Below are 23598 nucleotides of genomic sequence, written 5' to 3'. Positions count from 1 at the left end.
AATTGAACCGTAAACGGTAACGGACGGTTACAGTTGACGGTTCAATTTGTAATGGTTAATGGTCAAGAAAGGTCAATTGCATTAACGTTTCGGCCAACACTGCTGTCGGCAGTCTGACGGAAACCGATTTTGCATTAAATCGATTCTGATTGAGAGTTATTTTTCTACATACATGATATAATACTTTATTTACTCCGTTTAAGACAAACGGATTAAGTTTTTTAGCGTTTTTTTAAACATTTCCATAAAATGATCTAACACGTGATGTCACATCTCGCATGAATCTGTTAGATCATTAAAATGTAGTGTGCACCATATATGACACGCACACTCTCTCACATGTACCCTATATATACCCTAGCATAAGTATCATATATCAGAATAAACCTATACTCCTGAGATAGTGTTTGTCTTTATGTCCCACCTCACATGGCGATCCTGCCAGTGCGGCCTTGTGCTGCACTGGCGGTGCGCCGCGCCAGCCAGTGAAGGCCGAGAAGAGAAATAAAAGATTAAACCTGTCGGACTATGAACAGTTATGGTGAACTTTTAGTGATTTAGCGGAACTCTATAAGTGGTAGAAATAATGTGATAAGTTCGACTTCACATTCGACTAAGTAAATAGAACAATTATCAATACAACATAGTGTGTAATACTGCGTAATAATATCCCAATGAATATCGGATAGTGAAATAAAGAAAATAATTACCAAAAATAAAATAAGTGACCGTAAATGTGACATAAATAAAAATGGACGCAATAAAAATAAACAAAAACTGGGACTTCTAAATTTTGTGACAATATGTTTGCTGCTGGACGTTGTTCGTGTCGGTGGATCGGGGCGTGGTCTGCAGCTACGGGTGCCCTAAGCCAAGGCACGAGGTCCAGCGGATCACAGTGGTAGTCAAAAAAAAAAATTGTAAAAAAAAAGTGAAAAACAGACAATAATAATTGAAGTGACTTCTATTTTTAAAGGTTTTAATGGTACATTTTTAAGGCATTCATTTTCTAATTAAGTGTATGAACTATTGATAACATTTCATTTATGATAATGCCGCTAGATGACGAAACACAATATGGATAAAAGGGCGGTCATTATATACCGAGAATAATAATAAATTTTCAGTCTTAAGTTAATTTTGGTGCAATTTTTTTTTTCCTAGAATTATTATTTTTCCTTGCCTCAATTTGCTTTCAGGTGATCATTCATATTTTTTTTTTTCACATTTGCTTAAGTATTATCAGTACATGAATGACACGATTACTTCATCCTTCTTGAATACCTATAGCCCACATGACGGCGGCGCGTGTACTCCATATATGGAATGGCACGCGAAGTCTGTCATTTCATCTCAAATTTCATAGTCTTTCTGCACTGTTTTAGATATCTTAAATTCAATGTAATTGTATTATAAATTATACTTAATAAAACTTAACTTTTTTTTCAATAACAAATGCAAAAATATACCGCAATACCTTCTTTTAACTATATATCAAATTATACTAGATTAGTGATGTTTTAAATTAAGGATTATGGTGACTTTTAAGACTTTTTTTGTGTAATTTAATTTGTACCGGAGTTGACATATAATACGGGCATGATGGATTTAAGAATAAAGTGAAATTAAATGATGACAATATTGATAAATGAGAATAAAAACATGATAAAAAAAAAAGATTTAAAAAACAAATGTAGGATCGTGATCGTTGATGAAAAGTTTATTTGTTGGCATAGGAATGTTTAGAATTGCTTTAAAGTTGGATTTTATGGATTGTGTTTTATAAATGTTTAAAAATTGTAAGTATAATAGGTATGTAAAGAAAAGAATGGAATAGTTTTGAGTTAAAATAATAATAATAGGTATGTAGTTTGGTTTTTGAACGATAATTGTTGAGATGGAATTGCATAATTGGATCGCGTTTTAAGTAGTGCTTGGGAAGGCTGATATGTATAAGTATTTCGAAGAACGATTAGCCTGATCAACTAAGAGTTGTTGAAATTCTTATATGTTGAAGTTTTCAAGGTGTTGTGTTATGTGGTTGGTTTTGAATGTGTAATGTTTGTGTATGAGAGGGAAATATGAAACAAAATACTTAAATATAAATTGAACATGCCTATCGCATCTTCGGTGGCCCGAGAGGCGGCCTTGAGCGATACGGTATAGCAAGGGTACGCCAGGATACAAGGCAGGCACGGAATCCTTGGCGTCTGACCATGATTCGGTCGAGTATCAATCGTGGAGACTCCTTGGACACGCGGAATGATATTGTGTATGGATGTGTTAAAAGAACTGCCTGTATGAATAAATAAATAGTATGTGTGCGCGTTTAAAAATAAATATCCTTGTATCCTGAGCTAATAAATAAATATATTATATAGTAAGGTCGGCCGACCACGTATGTAAAAGCGTTGCGTACCCTTGATCTTCGATTTCAGTGAAGCATAAAAGATGCCACTATAAATGAATAAATAAAATTAAAAACAAAGAAAATATAGTTAAACGAATGACGTCATAATGAAATAACTTGCAAGGAACTGATAATGTAAAAAATAATAATAAGGTACCAATGACGAGTAACGAAATTGTTACCTATGTATGTAAGTAACACTTGGAATGACGAAGAAACGTATTGTATTGACGAATACACTACGAAATTGGAAATTAGTTGTAATACCTATTCTTTTAACTTTTGAATTTATTTCAATATATATCTAGTGTAGTTTTTTGTGTTTATTGTATTTTTTTTTTTTTTTATCTTTTTTGTGTAATTAGTTTTAAAAAATCATGTAGTTATCATTTTGTTAGTTAGGAAATATAACTTGTGCTTTTAGATTATATTTGTACATAGTAATAATGTTCGAATGTGTTTTTTTGTGTTTTTTTTATAAATCTTTGTTTTTTTATTTTTTTTCCTATGACTAGCATATAACTGTGTAGTGTACCTACTTTATATTTTCGTTTCGTCATCAAAGCGTGCTACAATTGTGTTTATTAACTTTGATTATTAGTTTGTCAATTATTTTATAATTATGTTATTATTCTGCTTTGTTTTATGACTAAGGTATCTTTTTTTTGTTATTTTTTTTTTCTTTGTACAACCAATCTAAAAATTTAAATAAAAAAAGGTTAGGTAGGTACTTACCTACAATAAATATTGATTTCTCTTAGATTTTATATCTTGTTTTTTGCATATTTTTTGTCATAAATTGTAAAACAGTGTAACTCTAACTATTCACTCTTTTCATATTATTACTAGATATATATAAAAAAAAATATTATTTTGTAATCTTATAATATTTTATTTTACTTTTGGAAGGGAGGTGTAGTGTGCACCATATATGACACGCACACTCTCTCACATGTACCCTATATATACCCTAGCATAAGTATCATATATCAGAATAAACCTATACTCCTGAGATAGTGTTTGTCTTTACGTCCCACCTCACAAAAACATAGGTATTTACCTGTTTTGTAAAAAATCCGGCCAAGTGCGAATCAGACCTTCTGACCTCATCCGTCTTTGGGTCATCAACTTACATATGTAGTGTAGTGTAGGTGTACCAAATTTAAATTAAATCGGTTCATTATTTTCAAAGAAAATTGATTGGTTTTTCAAGGTTCCGTTTTTTCCTTGAGGTACGAAACGGAACACTATAAAGAATAAAACAACTACATATGTTTAACATGCTAAGAGCGACTCATGAGTTCATAACAGTATGCGCTCGCGATTATGACGTTCATTTCGTCTCTTATTTTATCAAGGAAATTGACAAATTGAAGATATTTGGCGCACGCATGCATTTTTCGTAGTCCCGTTCACCTGCTCCGTGCGAGTACTCTAGCGAGTCGCTACTAGCATGAAGTATGCACAATATTAGATTACTGGAGCCCCGAACCCACGTTCCGAGCTTTAGTGGCTTTCGTTTACCTGTATGGTATTCACAAGTATATTATACAACATTGCTCAAGCCATACGTCAAGATGTGTCGTACTTTGTCAGGGTAGCGGGCGACTTCGCGAGTGTCAGGGTTTTTAGAAACCTCAACTAACAAGTAGAAGCTAGCTAAAAGTTTGGAGTTGTAGCTATCAGCACATGGAGGCTTGTAGCGACAGCAGATTTTAGAAAACTTCGCTATACGGAGGCCTGATTGAAGTAGTGGGGTTTGGAGAAATTACCGTCTAGGAAATGTCAGAAATTATAGCGTGATGTCTGGACCTTTGTCCGGATTTTCCATTTTTTCATATGATAACTCTAGACTCACGGGACCTTGAACTACGAGATAGGCCGGTGTCATAAACACTCCTGTACTTAATTTACAATTGACCTCGTTAATTATTGGGCTTTTGTGTTATGTGGGTATCTTCCAGTGGATTTCGAGAGATTGTTCATCTACGAACACAATAATAGTTCCGCCACGCACCTTGTACCAGAGAGATAGTCCTGAGGGTCTACCGTGAACCGCGTTCGACGTGTTGCCTCTCTTTCGCACTTGTAAATTCGTACGTAAATGTGACGAGGCAACACGTCGAACGTGGTTCGCGGTAGGCCCTCTGAATCTATGTCGTCGTAAATTATATGAAATGAGCCAACCAGCGATTTAACGAAGAATTTACCAACATTCTAGAAGTAGTCTGGCTCGACATTGCCGCAATTTGGGTCACTTAGCTGAGGTACAGATTTACCTGAAAGTGACCCAGATTATGGTATTTTACTCTCTCGTAGTGCCGCGTTAAGCACTAAATCGGGAGTCGTGAAAATCTAAGGTAAGGAGCCTTTGGCTAGCAGCAAAAAAAAGTGTTGCGTTAGTGTACGCTAGCTTCTGTAATGATTGGGTGGTCCAAAAAATGCCAGCCACTTCAAAATAGGCGGACAGGACGAAATTCGAACTTTTAATTCCATAATTGTGCAAAGTTCGTGATGGGACTGGTGGATTGAAAATCAGCGCACGACAAAAATGCTAAATATCGTGGTCTAAAATTTTATACTACTCGTATTTGATATCTGTAAACGATCAAATAAAACACCAACACCAATGTAAATCACTAACGCATGCAGACAAAAAATTAATATGCTATGTCTGTATCTTTAGGTATTTAAATAAAAGTAAACAAATTCTACCCTCAAATGGCTCCTTAAGTCAGTTGAGGGTAGATGAAAACATACACTTACACCATGGTATAATAATATACTCCGCCTGGTACTCCATTCCCGTCTTTTCTAGGTCACCTAACTGACACGGGCCTACGTCATCATGCGACAGCGCTATATGATAATATGCGATAGCGCTATATATAGCGGCCATGTTGTTGTGACGTAGGCCCGTGTCACTCTGGGAATGGAAGACCATGTTTTATTAGACTATGCTCTTACACATAACGTTACACGATCAAATAATGTAGGTTAAAGTCAGGTCGTTCAGTGACTGATCCAGGCGGTTTTGTAACTGGTTGGTTAATCAATATATGTTATAACTACCCGAAAATTTACAATTTATTTGTTTACTTTTATTTAAATACCTATAGATACAGAGTATAGGACCCGATTTTCATGCTTTATTCTGAAATGAAGGATAGCCTCACCTCTCGCTCCTGTGGGCATGACGACGGCATTCCTCTGATCTGGTCGTAAAAGGCTCTCGGCCTCTGCTCCTCCTTGGTACGACATCTCCATTGCCGCTATTCCAATATCATAACACGCACATCAGTAGTCTAATGATCTTGATAAGCGAGGTTATCTGAAACAATGCGAGTTTATAAGTGACATAATTTCTGAGAATATTTATTGTTCCGTACCTCAAAAGGAAAAAACGGAACCCTTATAGGATCACTCGTGCGTCTGTCCGTCTGTACGACCGTTCCCCCCACCCCTTTTATCTCCGAAACGACTGGGTCTAAAAAATTTGAAAAAAATACACAAAAAATTCTTTACCTATATATGACAGGAAAACCTTTTAGGAATGTGAAGTCAAACAAGTATTTTTAACGACCTTGCGTAATACGCATGCTACTGTGCGTAATTATCTAAATTAAAAATACTTTATCTTATCTTTACTCGGTATAAATACCTATGCCCCTTATTTTATCTTATCTTTATTCGGTAAAATTATGTTTTACAAAGAGAACAATAGTGTTGCTCTAGTCATTTGACTTGGTTACATAACAATGACTTGTCTCCGTGGCCTGATAATAAATATAATAGTTATTTATTTACGATACAAGTGCGGAAAAGAGGAAATTCGAAACGAGTGGCGATAAATTAAAACACTACCGAAGGGAGTGTTTTAAATCGACACGAGTTGCAAATTACCTTTTCGCACGTGTGTCGTACAACGTTTTAAAGTACATAATGGCCCTTTAAACTTTTGATATACGCATGAAAAGTGATATTTCACGCACTAGTGCGGGAAAATAGGACTATATGTACTGCAATAGTTATTTACGATACAAGTGCGGAAAAGAGGAAATTCGAAACAAGTGGCGATAAATTAAAACACGACCGAAGGGAGTGTTTTAAATCGACACGAGTTGCGAATTACCTATTCGCACGTGTATCGTACAACGTTTTACAGTACATACGGCGCTTTAAACTTTTGACATACGCATGAAAAGTGATATTTCACGCACTAGTGCGGGAAAATAGGACCATATGTACTGTAAAATAATTTTCAATCAAGTTACAATACTGGTAATGGTCAATAACAGTGGCGTAGCTAGGCGTGGGCGAAGTGGGCTGTCGCCCACGGCCTCGTGACCCAAGGGGGGCCTAGCGCGAGGCCCCTTGGGGCACAGTGAAAGAAAAGGGCCTCGCAGACGCGACTTAGCCCACGGCTAGATTAGTTCACGCTGGTCAATAATACCCCCAAGTAACTAAATGGATAGCTTTCTTTCTTTCTGATCGAACCCCACCGGTTGGAATTCGGTTCGACAGTGTGTTGACGCTTTTAAAATTTGGATTGACATGGTTTCTTGAGTCTAAGTCCCTCCTGAAGCCCTTAGAGCATTTAGGTTACTAAATAGAGACGTCATGGCTGCAATTTTCTGTACGAAACAGTCTGCCGATTTTTGCGGGGGAGGGGACGTCAACTGTATTGCTATTTCTACATTATTTGTACGTAACGTACAAATAGCCATGTCAGTCCATACAAAAGGTTTGCACAATTGTGCAAGTTTTTCGGCAGAGGGGTAAGCTCTTAAAGACGACTCCAGTTATTAAATAAATGCTCTAAGTCGGTTTTCAATGGTCGGGTAACAAACAAATTTCAATAAGGTATTAAAAAGGTCACCAGGTCACCACTTCGTCTGAATGTCAAGGTAACTTTGATTGGGTGCCTTCAATTTAAATTTATTTGATGACAAGATGAGTAAGTACTCGATAGGGGTCATCCATTAATTACATCACACAAAATTTCGATTCTTTTATATGCAAAATAGAACTTTATCACTTTGTAACAAAGTTCAAAATCATGTGGGAAATAAATTACATGTGCCTTATAAAGGTTTAAAAGAACTTCAGAAAATCTGGCTAATTTTAAGTACCTAACTGAAATCATAATCAACTATTTAACGGCCTCCCAGTCTAGTCGGTAGTGACCCTGCCTACGAAGCAGGAGGTCCGGGGTTCGAATCCTGGTAAGGGCATTTATTTGTGTGTTCATCACAAATATTTGTTCCTGAGTTATGGATGTTTTCTATGTATACATATAGAGTGTGTGCGGAAAGAGAAGAGTCGTGAAATGTATTGGGCCCCATACATTCCACGACTCTTCTCTTTCCGCACAGACTCTAAGTATTTATATATATGTGTACCTATATTATATATATCGTCGTCTAGTAGGTACTCACAACACAAGCCTTATTGAGCTTACTGTGAGACTAGGTCGATCTGTGTAAAATTGTCCTATAATATTTATTTATTTAACTATATTCATAGTCGGATGGAAATAAATACAGTAGTTTTTCTGATCACAACATAAAAATTATTTGAATTATAACAATACTTAAGTGGTTTGAAACATACCTATGTACTTACAGATAAGTTAAGTACCTACTTGACTTATCATCAGTAAACATTTGTATTTTATAGATACATAATTACATGGTAAGCAAGACATCATCTTTACGGAATATGTCAAGGTTTGTGATATTGTAAACCAAAGATAAACAATACCTTGTATAGTAGGTACAATAGACAATCAGCAGAATTCAATATGTTTTGCATTGTAAACTATATGCATATGCAGAATGGTGTCATTAGTTGATTGTACAAGTAACATTAGCATTCAAGTTTTTAGAGCTCAACATTTTATAATATAATTATTTTACAGTACATATGGTCCTATTTTCTCGCACTAGTGCGTAAAATAGCACTTTTCGTGCGATGTCAAAAGTTTAAAGGGCCATATGTACTGTAAAACGTTGTACGATACACGTGCGAATAGGTAATTCGCAACTTGTGCAGACTTGGACTTAAAACATTGTTTTAATTTATCGCCACTCATTTCGAATTTCCTCTTTTCCGTACTTGTATCGTAAATAACTATTTTATATGTATAGAATCAGATGCTCAAAAGGTAATATACATACTTTGTGGTCACATTTGTCTTTTTCAGTGTCGGAAAGTAAAAACCATAATTAATAAAAATTTAAAAACTGAAAATTATTCAATAAACCAAACTGTTTTACAATATGCTAATTGGTGTCTCTTTTTAAATAACAAGATTTGATGGAGGCTCTCACGCAGAAGGGGTCTAATGCACATAAATAATTGAAATGCAATATCTAACTTAACTAGGTTTATTCAAAGTGCTTAGAATAAAAGGCCTTTTTTTTATTTTATTTATTTATGATTAAAATGCCTACAATGTTAAAATGCCTATAATACTCATGAAATCTATGTTTGAACTGGTTATTGGCCATAAGTCACAAACAGGAGAATCTGGTTTTGTCTGCATATGACCCAAGTGCCTAAAGGTTCAGTACTAGGGCTTGCAATCCGGATATCCGGATACCCGTTTTATCCGGATATCCGTACAATTTAGTATCCGGATTTAGATTACATTGATATCCGGATAAAACGAATAATTCGAATAATACAATTTTTAAGAAAACTATTTTAAAAACGTTGAGAGATATAATGTAAACCACGTTGTCGGTTGATTTTAGTTATTTGGATACATTTTTACGTTATAAAACTGTTTATTCACTACTCCTTGATTGCCTTCTACTCCCTTATTTCCACAGTCGTATGCAGATCGACCTAGCTCCGTAAATGTAACTTTGAGTGTACGAGTACCGTGTTCCTGTCAAACATTACGTGACGTGATGCGCTGTCATTATTGTTAGCGTCCGAATACATTATTAACAAAGTGCGAACAGAACTAAAATGAGTCCAACGGAGGAAGACTTCGGTTGATATTAAACTGCCGATCGAAATGCAGTAGGGTTTAGCAGAATGATGAAGAAGGTTTTAGCATTTTGTATTTGAATAAATAGAAGAGGAAAAATGATCGGCCACCTGCTACGACACGACCACTTCATCAGAAACATCATAGAAGGGAAAATAAATGGAAGGAGGGGGAGGGGAAGACCAAGAAAGAGTTATATGAGCCAAGTAAAGGAGCATGTAGGGGCCGTGTCGTACCAGGACATTAAGGGGCTGGCTTCGGATCGACCAAGGTGGAGACAACTTCATCACGCTGCACCGACAAGAGCCCAGCTCTTAAATTGAATGATGATGATTTGAATAAATCTGTAATGGAAACCTTGATTGACTTTATATGCAATGTAAAATCTCAACAATAAGAGACTGTTCTAACAGTTAGGAAATGTTCGATTCTCTAAATATTATCAAAAACTCTACCAAGAAATAAATTTCGCAGCGCAGACTGATATATTAAATGGAGGGTTGAAGTATCGCCATAACATAGTAAATTATTGCAAATATAGTTTGTGTCACCCGTTCGATCATATCTAATCAAGCAATCAAAGCTTGTGCAAGAAATCTTTGCCGAAAATTATTTTAGTTCTTGGTGAGTATAATTTTTTGCCTAATGGCATTTTGCCATTATCACGTCACGTGGCAACTCAACACAATAACTCGTACCAACTTAACTAACCTAACCTCACGGTTACATCAGCTGCATGTTTTCACTTGCACATCAACTTAAAAGCATCGGCGAAAAGGTAGAACGCCAAAAATAGCTTAAATACTTGCTGTTACATAGCCTTGTATTACGTAAAATTGTATTATATTACACTTTTTATTGAGTTCATAAGAGATTTCTTAAATAAAAAGTAAGTATTCGAATTATCCGTTTTATCCGGATATCCGGATAGTAAAATAATTAATATCCGAAATATCCGGATACGAAAACTGGGCGGATATTGCAAACCCTATTCAGTACTTTATGAATCACTGATTAAATGAATATTTAGGTACTTACACTCATTTACTAATGAGTAATGACCATACAGAGGGGCAGAGGGGTAGGCAGAGGGGCCCTCTGCCTACCAAAAAAATAGTGATGGATTCGGAAATACTACCATGCCTCACCTATGGTTGCCAAACTTGGACGTTTGATTACACAACCAGACAAAAAATACCAACCATGCAGAGGCGAATGGAGAGAAGCCTACTAGGCATAAAATTAAAGGACAGAGTGAGGAATGATGATATCAGAAGAAAAACAAAAATTACAGACGTTTTAACATTCTCACTCCAGAGAAAGTGGAAATGGGCAGGACACATTGCCAGATATAGAGACAACAGATGGACCATACGAACAGTAAAGTGTTCTGGGCCGCAGGGCTCAAGAGGCAAAGGCCAACCACGTGGCAGATGGTCAGACGAGCTAGTAGAAACGGTGGGTCCAAAATGGCTAGAGACAGCCCAAATAGAGAGGAGTGGAATTCCTTGGGGGAGGCTTTTACCCGAAAGGGGCCCACATATTTTTTAAGTTATCTTTTACTTTAATGTTATTTATTTATTTTGTTTGAAGTATGTGTGGAAAGAATAAAGCTTTTTTATCTATTATTATTTATTATTAATGACCATACAGACAGCTACATAAATATCTATCATAGGACCGTATCAAAAATAAAGTTCAAAATTGTCTTTGCTGTTGAACATAATAGTCAACAAAAGAAGTTGCTAAGCGGGCATGGTATTTAAAAAAACTTAACACAATATTATTGTTAAGAGAATAAGTGTGGGCAGGTCACTTTAAACACCTCAGCTGTATCTACTTTTGCTTCTGACTGTACCTTCCAATGGGTACTCATATAACAAACCAATGTCATTTGTTTTCACAACAAAGGGAGCTAAAAATGCATATTACCCATTCAATGATTCATTGACTCTGGGTTTGAATAAAAAACAAAAGCCAGTGACTTAAGAATAACAATGTTTGAACCAAGAAATCAATTAAGTGTTAAAAAGGGAATGTAGAGTATTTTTAAATAAAAGAATGTTGGAGTGTTAAATAAAGAATTTTCTATAGAATAGGTATAGGTAAACAGGAAGTTTTAAATTTAATAGAGTTTTAGTTTCACTTATTCATCAAAATGTTATGTTTAAGTATAATTTTAATTTACTAAATCAAATTCCAATAGTTAGTTGCCTAAGTTGCCTAACCAATTTCGATTGTAGGTATATTTGTTGTCTTGGAATGCAATAAAAGTACTTAAAAAAACTGCTTACATTAAAAATACACAATACTACAATAGGAAAGAAAGAAAAAACTAGTTAAGGTTGACTTCCGATTTCTAATAACGTTTTTGGTAAATAAGAAAAAGTAAACTTTCGTTGCGGTTCACTGACCAGCTATCAACGGCCCTTCACTTCGAATAGTTAACTAATGATACGGGTCGATAGTTACAACATTCCGAAATCAACTCCTATTATGATAAGACCGACAGAGAAGTGACCCCAAGATTTCATCCGGAACCTAACCAAGTAAAACCACATTTACATACTGGCCTAACCACCGCTTTAAACGGTCACTTTTTTTTCTAATAAAGAGCTTTCTACTCATAAAAGGGTTCAAATTTTGACTTTATAATTCACAAAACAAATATAAAAATCCACTGCAATGCAACGGGAGCAAATAAACGTGCTCGGTGGGCATTTGGCGCGTGGTCGTATCAATATACAAAAATGTAGAAGACAATTTACCGTACTTACCAGATCATAGTCAAGGTACACTACTCGTTCAAATGTTCCGTCACAAATAATATGTCCAATTATTTATAAAAGTTAACTGTCCATACTCAAATTATAAATCTAAAGTACTATAAAGACACGTGCAGTGCAACACGACCGCATCGGCCCGCCTCGTTCATTGCACTTAAATTCGGGTTGCCAGCCTTTATGTTCCTGTGTTGAAGTATTGAAGCCCTAATGATTTTTTTAAACATTTTAGTCCAAATATTCATGAAGCGCTAATTGTTATATCTTTTATTTTATATGTTTTGAATTTTAATTGACTATATATAAAACAGTAATAACTAAATTGTTATTACTTTAATTTGTCAACCCATTAACAGCAAATTCTTTTTCTACACTAGCAATCGTAACAATAATTTCTTGCAGTTTCCGTATTCTATTTTTAAAATTAAATACTATAATAAAATAAAACGTATTTTTTTGCAATGAATTAAAATAAAAGTGGATTTACTTGGTGCAAATTAAACAGCAGGTGTTATTTGAAACAAAATAACATCATTACACTATGGTTAATCCTAGTTTAGCATATGAGATTCTTTTGTATATAAATTCATTTTATTTTGGACTCTTCTCAACATGTGAACTCGGCGCTCTCGTATTGAAGTCTTTCCTTATTAGTGGAAATTATAAAATTGTTGAAGAAGGTTATATATTGATTGGAAGAGATTATGGTGTGCTCATTGGATTATTTATCGTGGAAGCAGCCAGATTGTTTCTTGGAAGGAAGGGTAGCCTTAGCGAAAAAGGTAAGCTATTAATACAAAATATCTTGTATCGATGGATCGCGTTCATACCAGCAATAAAATTCATTTATACCTGAGCAATTACTAATATTTAACTCTTTAATTTCTCCAGTAAATACCTGAATACTAATTTGCTTTCCATTGCTCCATTCTTGAAGAAAATATCTGTATAGTGTAAGTATTAGGATTAGGTACTGTATTATACAAATATATAAAGTAATAAATTTTCTTTCTACAGATCCTCCAGTGATGTTTTCAGTGTTCCTCACACTACCTTCTATTGGTGGGGTGCTATTTCTCCTGCACTGGCAACAAGTAGTACTTCGGATTGAGTATATATGGTGTACCTTGATGCTGCTATTGCAGTTAGCTGAGTTTGTGTTTGCATGTATGTTCATAGTCACTATGTGTAGGGGCCCCTCTTATGACTGAGTTCTCTGAGTAGCTGATCAAACCATACCATCGAGGATAGAACTAAAACAACATGTAATGTGTTATAACAAATTTAAATACCTATTACCAGTGGCGGATTTGCAGTCTTTGCCGCCCTAGGCCCCAGGCCCTGTAGCTGCCCCTTTCTCAGCACCCATCATATTGACTACAATTTGCCGCCCCTAATATCTTGCCGCCCTAGGCCCGGGCCTACTTGGCCTTAGGACAAATCCGCTACTGCCTATTACATACATACTATATAATACTTAAACCAATTGTATGAAAAGCATCTAGTTCTATCAGCAGTACTTAAGAAGAGTTTTTATGAGTAATTTATATGACCATCGAAATATTTTTACAGCTTGACTATAAAATTGTCTGTCTTTTCTATAGACCGTTTATTTACATATGTAGTCTAAATACAAAGAGAAGTGCAAAAACATGGAAGTAGGTATATTTGACGCAAAGTTGAGAAAGAACTTCCATAGTATTTGCACCTAACATTTTTACCAAATATTTGGAATATTATTCTATGTTAAATTAATATCTTAATATTTAAGTATGTTACCTATCTATATCTCTAAAAATATTTATAAAATCTTTTAATGGTTTAGTGCTCTAATTATATTTACAAAACAGAATTTATAATTCCGTTTACATAACTTTTTATGTATGTATATTTACAGTATGAAGATGAAAGTAACAGGAGATTCTACTCTTATCACGAGTTTCTACATTGATATATGTAGATAAAATAGCTTCTTCCTCTTGCCAATATTTAGAATTTTAGATTATATTTCTACCACAAATGTGTTAACACACAAGAGATAATCTTACAATGTGCTAACATTTGTAAATTAATATTCTCTCTAAAAATCACATAGTGTGTTTCTATGGTGTGCTATTTTAATATTATGCATTTGATGTAAAAAATATGTTTATAGGAGTTTTTACTGTTAGTTCCTCAGAGTGTTACCTACCTTTTTATGCTCTATCTTCATGTTTTAATGAGTAAAGTTAACTTTGTGCCACTAAGTAGATGTCGCCAATCACTATTTTATTGGAGGTTTAGATGGGTATTTTATTTAACCCAGAGATAGGTAAATGTATACTGGGCTGGACTGAGGTCTGTAGATTGTCAAATATACTGTTAGGCAAGCCAGATCAAATATGGCTTTCCATTAGAGAAAGGTCCTTATGCTTCATGTGCAATAAGGACCTTTATATCAGAATTTCTGTTGGAATTTCAGATAAAAAGGACCTTAGAAAGTATAAGGCCCTTCTGTGATGGAAAACCACAAATATTGGCTTGTTATGATCTTTGGAGACTTGTAGAAAAAGGTGCATTCAGTCTTAAATCAGGGAGCTGGTGGATTTAAAGTTATATTGTGGCCCCGCCACTGGTATCTAGTCCAAATAATAAATGATGTATAGCCTGAATAGGCAGCTAAGGCCTTCTGTGATCCAGCCCAAAAGTAACAGAAGTGATATTGTGGCCTTTTGGTAGAAATTATACACCTATTCAAGGATTGTTATTTATCAAAACCTTCCATTGTGTATTAGATTTTTATTGAACCAAAGATTTATCAAGATTGCCATCTAATTAAGTACATATACTTAAGAAATTGTGTGTATTTATATAATCTAGTCACCTAGCACTTATATTGTATCAAATCTGAAATGAATATAGATATTATGTACCTATTTATTATATAAATACATCTGGTTGTGTTTAGTTCCAGTATTACATTTTTCTGGTGTATTCAATGATGTATTTATGATATTTTTAGAACCATCTAGAATCTAGTCCATTGATGTGAGATAAATTATGTATTTTAAATAAAGTAATGCAAATTATTTACATATGTACTTCTACAATTTTAAAACTATAATATATAATCATGCAGTGTGAGAAATAAAAATATACTGAAAGTTTATTCATTTTATTGAATAACCCCTTGTGAATAGTAATATTTTTACAATTGTCTAAAGATACCTAGTAAAGGGAGGGTTTTAACAAAACCAATAACCTAATCATGATTGTGGGAAACAGGGATTATCATTAAGATGCTTGATCTCCATAATGTCTACCTTTGTCATATAGTGTGTACCGGCTGAAATTATTATAATTTTTCCATGTTCGTTCAGTTCCGAATTTGCATGCGCTCATCACTTTGTTTTCTGTATTCACTCTGTAAATATAATGGCACTCTTCCTTTAGCCATCTTATCCCTTTTATGAACCCTCAATTCATGTCTCATCAATGCTTTTCTTGTGCCATACTTGCTTCCACACATTCTGCACCCAAAATCTTTGATCCCTATATGATCTGATTTAAAATGTACATCCATATCACACTTGGTGTAAAATCCTCTTCCACATTCAGTACATTTGAATGGCCTTTCTTTCCTATGTGTTAGTAGATGTCTGTTAAGATTACTGCGAGTCAAGAACCTAAGCTGGCACTTGTCACAACAAAATGGTTTGTCTCCAGTGTGTGTTCTCATGTGAATCCTGAGTGACTCGATAAATCTGCCTCTGTATGGACACAGCTGGCATTGGAACGGTAAGTCAAAGCTGTGCAACTGTAGATGCCTAATTAAATTGTCTTTTCTATACAACTTGCCGCAAACTTCACATATCAAGTGTGATGCAGTTTGATGCCTGACTAAATGTTTCTTATACAACTGAGCTGTTAGCAAACGATTACAGATAGAACATTGTATCCTTACATTCTTATGTTCCCTGGAGCTTCTGTGTCTTGCATATTCTTCATTTGTTTGGAAACTCTTCTTACATAGCTTACAGTTATAGGATTTCACAGGTTGCATTTGAGGTTCGTACTCATCATTATGAGTAATTTCATCTGTATTTGTCTCATGATCATATTCATCAATGTCAGAAGGTGCTTTAGTGTCTTTTTCTAAACTTTTCATAAGCAATGTTTCACTTTCTTTTGCAGTTCTCCGGAAAATGATGGCAGCATCAAGCAATGCGTTACAAGCATCACACAAGTGCTGAGGATTACTATCCTCCTTATTGATTACAATGTCACCAAATAAACATATATCTTCAGAAATATCTCTAAAACTTTCATCGCCAAATATTGGTATCCTGCCTTTCTTTAAACATACCCTGCACCTGAAAGTATCATCTGAAGTGTGGTTTGTAATTATTTGTGCGTTATTTACGTTTCCATTTGTAAGATTACGAAGTTTACGAGCCATACGTTTCTTTCTGAGTAACTTTAACATATAATAAGTACCTGCCATTATAAGAGCTGTGATTAAGCGTCGAATTATCCAATAATTTACAATTTTTATGTTTTACGCTAATTTAATGTTATAGCCCATGTATATTCATTCATTTTATTTTAATTTTTAATATCGCCAGATCACAAACCCAGAAATCGATACAATACCCAATCTCAGAGTAATCTAATCTGTCAGCTGTCATTGTCACTCACGACATACTACAGATATATTTTCCTAGCTCGGAGGGTTCGTGGCGAAGTTTGCAAAAAATTTGAAATATAGTCTGTCAAACAACTTTGTCAGTAGAAAAAGCGCATAATTCAAATATTCTGTGACGATAGAATAATCCTTAACACTTTTTAAATTTGCCGTTTTTTCTACTGTCGGAAATGGCTTGACAGACTATAAATACGGCACTCCGTTTTCACACAAAAATATTCTTCAATCATTAATATAGATGGTCAAGTAAATCTTGTCAGTAGAAAAAGGCGCGAAATTCAAATGTTCTATGAGACGATATCCCTTCGTGCCTACATTTTTCAAATTTACCGCCCTTTTCTACTGACAAGATCTGCTTGAGCAACTATAAACACACATGTATCCATTTGTGTCATTAAAAGCTTTTTTAACGCACGTAAAAGCGCTCTTGCTATGAGGCCTATTGTCACCGGAATTTTCTGTTTAATCTGTATTACAAACAATCGTTGTAAAAAAAAAAACAATGTCTTGTCTTGTCCATGGTATAATAATGGTCTTGTCTTCTTTCTTTGCAATGCTAGTGCATCATTATGAATAAACGGAATAAACAAATAAAATTCATTAAACCAGCCTAAATTATTCGTAGCTTCGAAGATATCACTTCTATTGATTGTAAATACAAAGAGATCAGGGAATAATGGTAACCGCCTATTACATCTCGAAATTATCTAAGAAGTCCGATAATCTCGCCATTGATGAATACTATCAATATTTATTAAAAAACTTCGTGTCCTTAAAAACAGCAGATGATGTTCAAAATTGTTGCAGAGTGTGTTTAAAACCTAGCAGTGTCTCTATATATGATAACTATAATTCGTCAGATATATTAGAGGTATTGAAAAGTTGGAGTGGTATTACTATCGAAGAAAACGATGACTATCCTCAAAGCTTATGCACGAAATGTTACATGTTTGTTAAAACAGCTATTTTGTTCAAAAAGAAAGCGCAGCAAACTGAGGCAGCTTTAAAGCAATACCAATACTATAAAGTTGAAGCTAATTGCGAGAGTTCAGGTCCGAGCCAGAACTTTAATGATGATAGTAAGCCTGATGATGATGATGATGATGATGAAACAACAGATCACCTGGATGCTGATGGAGACACCTGGCCAACTGAGGAGCCTGCTATCAATGTTCCAGTCAAACCAGAAAAGAATGAGGAAAAAGTAAAACTATCACCTAAAGTCACTTGCCGGATATGTGGAAAAATTGTAAACAGATCATACTACAGAGAACATCTCACAATGCATGACCCGAATCCCCATCAATGGGTCTGTGAGGTCTGTGGGAAATCCTTCCGCTTAAGATGTGCCTACCACAACCATAGCTTACGTCACAGGAATGATTTCCCTCACAAATGCCCCATTTGCCCTTACCGGGGCCGCTACAAGGAACTACTGAAAACTCATATGCGAACACACTCTGGAGACTACCGATACATGTGTACTGAATGCCCGGCAAGATTCCTTTTTAAAAGTAATCTAAACACACACACGCTGAAACATAAAGAGCCTCAGTTTAAATGTGATTCTTGTAAAAGAGCTTTCCACTCCAAGCTGTTTTTACAAAGGCATTATGAGGCAGATCACTTGGGTATACGGAACCATGTGTGTAACATTTGTGGAAAGGCTTTCGGTTACCGTAACGCTATGATGAAGCATCAACGGCATGTTCATAAGAGAGAGAAGTCTATGTTTGGGAGAATGCCATCTTATTTAGCTGAAAATAAACAGCAGCAACATAATGATAATCAAGCTAATATGTAAAAAATATCTTTTTAAAATAGACTTGTTTGTAATGTAATACAAAAATTAACTGTATGTAATTATAAATAAATTATTATCTATCTAGCATAGTTATCTTTTGTATGTTGTTTCTGTCTATCCTAACATGTTTCTTGTTAATTTTGAAGGCAAATATTTTAGTTAATCTATCCTGATATTCCAGATGTTTATACTGTTTATTGCCCAAGTGCACACCAAGTTACGACCAATGTAGTACGGAGGGCCCTATTTCTATGGGTCAGGGTCCTCAGTATAAACGCAAAAAAAAAAAAAAAAGGGTCCTCAGTATGACATGAGGTCAATGAGCTTATGACAACCAAGAATGTGTTCGGTAAAAAATATATACCTATAAAAATTTTGCGGTTTTGCTGCTACTGAAAAACAATCGTGGAACAAAAAATAACATAGGATTATGTTTTATATGCTTGAATACTTGAGAGTTAGTGTCAATGATTTTCTAATATATTTCTTTATCGATTTATTGGTAAAATAAATAAATTCTTTCGAGAATTAATTATTTCTGAAGTTCTGAACGGATGTCAATTGTCATGTTGTGTAGATACCTACTTGTCATATCCGTGTATACAAAAATCGATGTAAATTTGTATAATTTTTTCTAGAACTAGTTACAAATGCAATAACATTTTATCTTCATGACTATTAGACATACCTTGTAAATTATTGACCATGGTCTCGACTTACTACTTGGTGAAGCTCTTCCAAAAAGCCACTTACGAAAGACTAAAGCGCAACCTTGATGGTGTCGGAGAGAGCTCAACTTCGGGTTCTACCACTAATAATTCAGCAGGACACTCGAGGAATATCCTCGCCACTAAAACTTGCCGTGTGTGTTTGAAAGAAGTAGGTACTCGACCTATTTTCGGTGACGAATCGCATTCAGACATTTCTGTAGCTATCCGTGTTTTTGGTGACATCGATGTTAAAGAAGAGGACGATTATCCGAAATACTTATGCGACGCATGCCACACTTTATTGGAAGCCGCTATCTTATTTAGAAAATCAGCAAAGCAGTCCCATCAACTACTGAGAAAACGTCATGTCAAACAAGAAATTCATCATGATACGCAAGACGGGGACCATCAGGAGACCAAAGAAGAGAAACCTAGACATATCCGGCCTTCAATACTTACAAATTTTTTTTCTCCTGTAGATAGTCCTGACAATTCAAAGGATCCTAGTAAACGAAAGAAAACAAAAGTACAATGCCGAATATGCAGTAAAATAATAACGAAGGCCTACTATAAGGAACATTTTGCGCTCCACGACGCTACTATAGTCAAATACATGTGCGATGTCTGCGGTAAATCGTTTCGTCAGCGCTGTGCATACAAGAATCACTATTTCACTCATAGCACAGATTTCCCATACAAATGTACAATGTGTCCATATAGAGGACGGAACTCAGGCTTACTAAACACACACATGCGCACACATACCGGAGATTACAGATACATGTGTTCAGAATGCCCCGCTAGATTTCTGACGAAAAGCAACCTGAATAAGCATATGTTCAAACATAAGGAGCCGATGTTCAAATGTGACACTTGTCATCGAGCTTTCCATTCTAAACTTATACTTGAAAGGCATTATGAGGCTGAACACCTAGGAATAAAGAATCACATATGTAATTTGTGCGGGAAGGCATTTGGTTATCGGAAAGCAATGATGCGGCATCAACTGGATGTGCATAAAAGAGAGAAAAAGGTTAATGGGAGGACTCCATCATATTTGGAAGCGGAGTTTAAGAAGCAACAAGATGAAATCATGTAAATTTGTAGCTTGTTTGAGCAATAGCTGGATGTATATTATCAAGTGTGGTTGGTATTAGAAAAACACAGATATCTATTATTTATTTATTAATCTAGAAATTTAAATCAGGCAACAAGGTCCATATTACAAATACCAATACCTTACAGACTAACATACATATTAGGTATTTTATAAACTTGAAACTAAACACTATTTAGACGAACGGCGTGGCTCCGTTGCATCGGCTGCTCTTGTGTCGGATTCGGCAGTTTGCCCTGCCCTTGCCTCAGAAATACACGACACCTTTTGGCCAGAAGGTATTATATCTGTGAGAAAAACCAACAAGTATTAACTAAGTAAATTCTTCTCCCCTCTTTCATCAAACCTTACTGTTCACGCAAATTCAAATTTTGTCAGTAAAGTAATTTTTTTGTTAACTTTAAAATTAAAAATGTAATTGCAAAAGGCAAACTTAATGCAACAAGGTAAAGAATGCCTGTCAAGTTTTAGAGGCCAAACAGATTAACAGTGTGAAAACATCTATTCCATCTTAGACAATATTAATGAATTTTTATTTAACATTTCTATACATATATATTTATTATTTATATTATATTTATTTAACCTGTCTGTGTATGATAAGGACCCAGACCGAAATTTCAGTCATTTTTTTTACCTTTTTTTCTGCTGTATACAGCAAATTTTACATCACAATTTTTGACCACCAGACATAACGTTAAGACACGAAGTTTTGTATTAACAGAGCTTAATAAACATTAGTATTGGAATTGCACCACCAACCAAGCATATCAAAGACAGGTGACAGAAACAAATGTAAATCTGTCCTGTTTATTGTATATCCTACTAGATCTCTGTAGTTTTTAGATTACATTTGTTATACCTACTTGTATAGCTCATTTTAAATGAACAGTGTATTAAACTGTATTTTGTAAAAAAAATTAAAGGGTGTGGTAAAACAATTCCTAAAGACTTATTATTAATTTAAAAATTACAATAAAACCTTTCGCTAACGGAAACAATAAAAGACTAACATTTATATAAAATTAATTTTATTTATTACAACTTTTAATTACATTCGTTAATGTCAACATTCTTCCTATCAGCTTCTAAATACAAAGGCACTCTTCCTTTCCCATTTGTCAGTTTTTCTCTTTTATGGACCCTCAGCTGATGGCTCATCATAGCATTCCTGTAACCAAAAGCTTTTCCACAAAAATTGCAGACGTGGTTCTTCACTCCCAAATGATCTGCCGCATAATGCCTTTCAAGTTCGGGCTTAGAATAAAATCCTTTCTTGCAAGTCTCACATTTGAAATTCACAGGGCCTTTGTGTCTTTGCACATGTTTGTTAAGGTTACTCTTCGTTAAAAAGCGTGCAGGGCACTCCATGCAGCGATGCTGATAATCCCTTGTATGCGTTTGCATGTGCGTCTTCAGTAATCCAGGATGCCGCCCTTTGTATGGGCAAAGTGAACATTTAAATGCTAATTCGCTGCTATGAATCAAACTATGGCGTTTGAATGCGCTCGGCTGAATGAAAGATTTGCCGCATGCATCGCAAACATATTTTGTCGAGTCGTTATTGTGAATAGCCAAATGGAATTTGTAATAATGCTTTTCATAAGACTTACTGCAGACGGAACACTGGATACGCTCGGATTCTTTCTTATCTTTATTATGTGTGTTTGTTATATGATAGTTGAAGTATGTTTTGTTGTATGTCTTATTACAAATAGGACAAGTTAGCTTATCATCCTTACCGTCACCCGAGTGAGCTTCAACGTGACGGCTGTAATATGCTCTGCTAACATCTTTGAAACAGACTTCACATTTAATCTTTTTGGAATTTCTGGCTTTTTTATGTTCTGCCGATTTTTTATGTTTAGAATATCCTTTAGCTGTCTTGAAAGGAATATCACAAGTTTTACAAGTATATTTTTGATCTAAAGACGTATTATCATCGTCAACAATTGGCTGATCGTGGTTGACATTGTTTTCATCAGCCTTAAATGAATCATTAAAAGCGCCTATTGCAGCTAAATCCTCAAAGATGTAAGAAGGTGTAACAACAATGTCTTCTTTATTATTATTTGAAGAGTTTTCAATCTCTATATCCACTTTGTTCTCTTCAATGTCTAGTAACCCTTCAGATTTAACAGTATCTAAAATATTATGTGTAGTATTGTAATCTTGTTGATATTGGTGGCTTTTAAGTTGCAAATCAGTTTGCTGTGCTGTCTTTCTGAAAAATACGGCTGCCTGCAGCAACTTTTCACAAGACTCGCAAATGTATTTAGGAAGACTATCGTCACTTCGTATCTCAATACTTCCAAAGGTTTCAATGTCGTTAGAGATGTCCGGCGTGAGTTCGTCACCGAATATTGGGATATCGGCTGCATCTAAGCATACTCTGCATTTATTGTTCAAAACAAAGCGCTCATTATTCTCAGTTTGTTTAGTTAGATTGCACTCAACATATTCGCTGGTTTGAGGGCTTTCGTTGGGTTTCATGGTTAGAACTTCAAGCACTTGTTATGGGACACTTTGGTTTAGTAGTAATATAACTTTCCATAAATAATCAACCGGCTTCATAAATTTTCTTTTAGACGAAATGCAGCTTTCGAGACGGGGGAAAATGTGACAAATGACAATTCTATTTTGACAGATGCAACTGAACGTTGGGATTGTTCTGGGTACATTGAAAAACGCTTCACTTTTTTTATGAAATTTCTGTTGGTTAGGACCATAGATGGTAGGATCCTATAGAAGTGGTATACGCGTGCCTCCTCCTAGGGACAAAACATACGCAAATGCGTCACTCTGATTGGTCGAATTTATTTGTTGCCCACCATTATCCATACTAAAAAAAAGGTGGGGAACAAAAAATATGTGAGACTGTGACAAGGACAAACAATAATAGCGCTTTCTCTGCTACTCCTACTGAAAGATACGTAAGACTATCCCGTTCTGTCAGTTATCCCCACCACTCATGCCCAATCCAGTTTAATACTAGATTCATGGTTAGGACGGTTCAAGGTTTTTATGTCTGTTGTAATTTGTGGTGCGGTGCGGCGCTCGTATCGATAAGTGTGGTAGGTAGTCGCCGTA

At 35.2% G+C, this 23598-nt stretch overlaps 6 protein-coding genes across 6 annotated transcripts in view; 3 read left to right on the top strand and 3 right to left on the bottom strand.

Moving 5' to 3' along the window:
* The window catches only part of LOC134801180 (equilibrative nucleoside transporter 1), a 51772-nt gene extending 39433 nt beyond the window's left edge, over positions 1–12339 (bottom strand). Inside the window, exons 1-2 of the mRNA XM_063773727.1 lie at positions 12188–12339; positions 5587–5741 (exon numbers count right to left, since the gene is read on the bottom strand). Of these exons, the coding sequence (XP_063629797.1) occupies positions 5587–5677 (91 nt within the window). The 5' untranslated portion in view covers positions 5678–5741; positions 12188–12339. The remainder of the gene's footprint in view (positions 1–5586; positions 5742–12187) is intronic.
* Positions 12340–12627: 288 nt separating this feature from the next.
* Positions 12628–13427, top strand: LOC134801091 (uncharacterized). The gene is made up of 2 exons (XM_063773612.1): positions 12628–12975; positions 13211–13427. The coding sequence occupies exons 1-2, from the start codon at positions 12735–12737 to the stop codon at positions 13402–13404; spliced, it is 435 nt and encodes a 144-aa protein (XP_063629682.1). The 5' UTR covers positions 12628–12734; the 3' UTR covers positions 13405–13427.
* A 2068-nt stretch (positions 13428–15495) lies between these two features.
* On the bottom strand, positions 15496–16823 carry LOC134801282 (gastrula zinc finger protein XlCGF17.1-like). The gene has a single exon (XM_063773820.1). The coding sequence runs from the start codon at positions 16674–16676 to the stop codon at positions 15549–15551; it is 1128 nt and encodes a 375-aa protein (XP_063629890.1). The 5' UTR covers positions 16677–16823; the 3' UTR covers positions 15496–15548.
* A 640-nt stretch (positions 16824–17463) lies between these two features.
* Positions 17464–18775, top strand: LOC134801281 (zinc finger protein 43-like). The gene has a single exon (XM_063773819.1). The coding sequence runs from the start codon at positions 17554–17556 to the stop codon at positions 18679–18681; it is 1128 nt and encodes a 375-aa protein (XP_063629889.1). The 5' UTR covers positions 17464–17553; the 3' UTR covers positions 18682–18775.
* Positions 18776–19269: 494 nt separating this feature from the next.
* Positions 19270–21406, top strand: LOC134801280 (zinc finger protein 717-like). Its single transcript, XM_063773818.1, has one exon. The coding sequence runs from the start codon at positions 19387–19389 to the stop codon at positions 20488–20490; it is 1104 nt and encodes a 367-aa protein (XP_063629888.1). The 5' UTR covers positions 19270–19386; the 3' UTR covers positions 20491–21406.
* Positions 21407–21522: 116 nt separating this feature from the next.
* LOC134801279 (zinc finger protein 616-like) lies at positions 21523–23113 on the bottom strand. The gene has a single exon (XM_063773817.1). The coding sequence runs from the start codon at positions 22999–23001 to the stop codon at positions 21556–21558; it is 1446 nt and encodes a 481-aa protein (XP_063629887.1). The 5' UTR covers positions 23002–23113; the 3' UTR covers positions 21523–21555.
* Between the last annotated feature and the right edge of the window lie 485 nt (positions 23114–23598).

This window comes from Cydia splendana, chromosome 21 (genome assembly GCF_910591565.1).
Source record: "Cydia splendana chromosome 21, ilCydSple1.2, whole genome shotgun sequence".
NCBI classification, from domain to species: domain Eukaryota; kingdom Metazoa; phylum Arthropoda; class Insecta; order Lepidoptera; family Tortricidae; genus Cydia; species Cydia splendana.
This window is presented reverse-complemented; position numbering and strand designations above follow the sequence as displayed.

Excerpts from the sequence above, each read along its gene's own strand:
- LOC134801091 (XM_063773612.1), top strand. The coding sequence starts at position 12,735 with ATGGTTAATCCTAGTTTAGCATATGAGATTCTTTTGTATATAAATTCA. Across the intron at positions 12,976-13,210 it reads GGGTAGCCTTAGCGAAAAAG|ATCCTCCAGTGATGTTTTCA; the intron begins GTAAGCTATTAA and ends TTCTTTCTACAG.
- LOC134801282 (XM_063773820.1), bottom strand. The coding sequence starts at position 16,676 with ATGGCAGGTACTTATTATATGTTAAAGTTACTCAGAAAGAAACGTATG.
- LOC134801281 (XM_063773819.1), top strand. The coding sequence starts at position 17,554 with ATGGTAACCGCCTATTACATCTCGAAATTATCTAAGAAGTCCGATAAT.
- LOC134801280 (XM_063773818.1), top strand. The coding sequence starts at position 19,387 with ATGGTCTCGACTTACTACTTGGTGAAGCTCTTCCAAAAAGCCACTTAC.
- LOC134801279 (XM_063773817.1), bottom strand. The coding sequence starts at position 23,001 with ATGAAACCCAACGAAAGCCCTCAAACCAGCGAATATGTTGAGTGCAAT.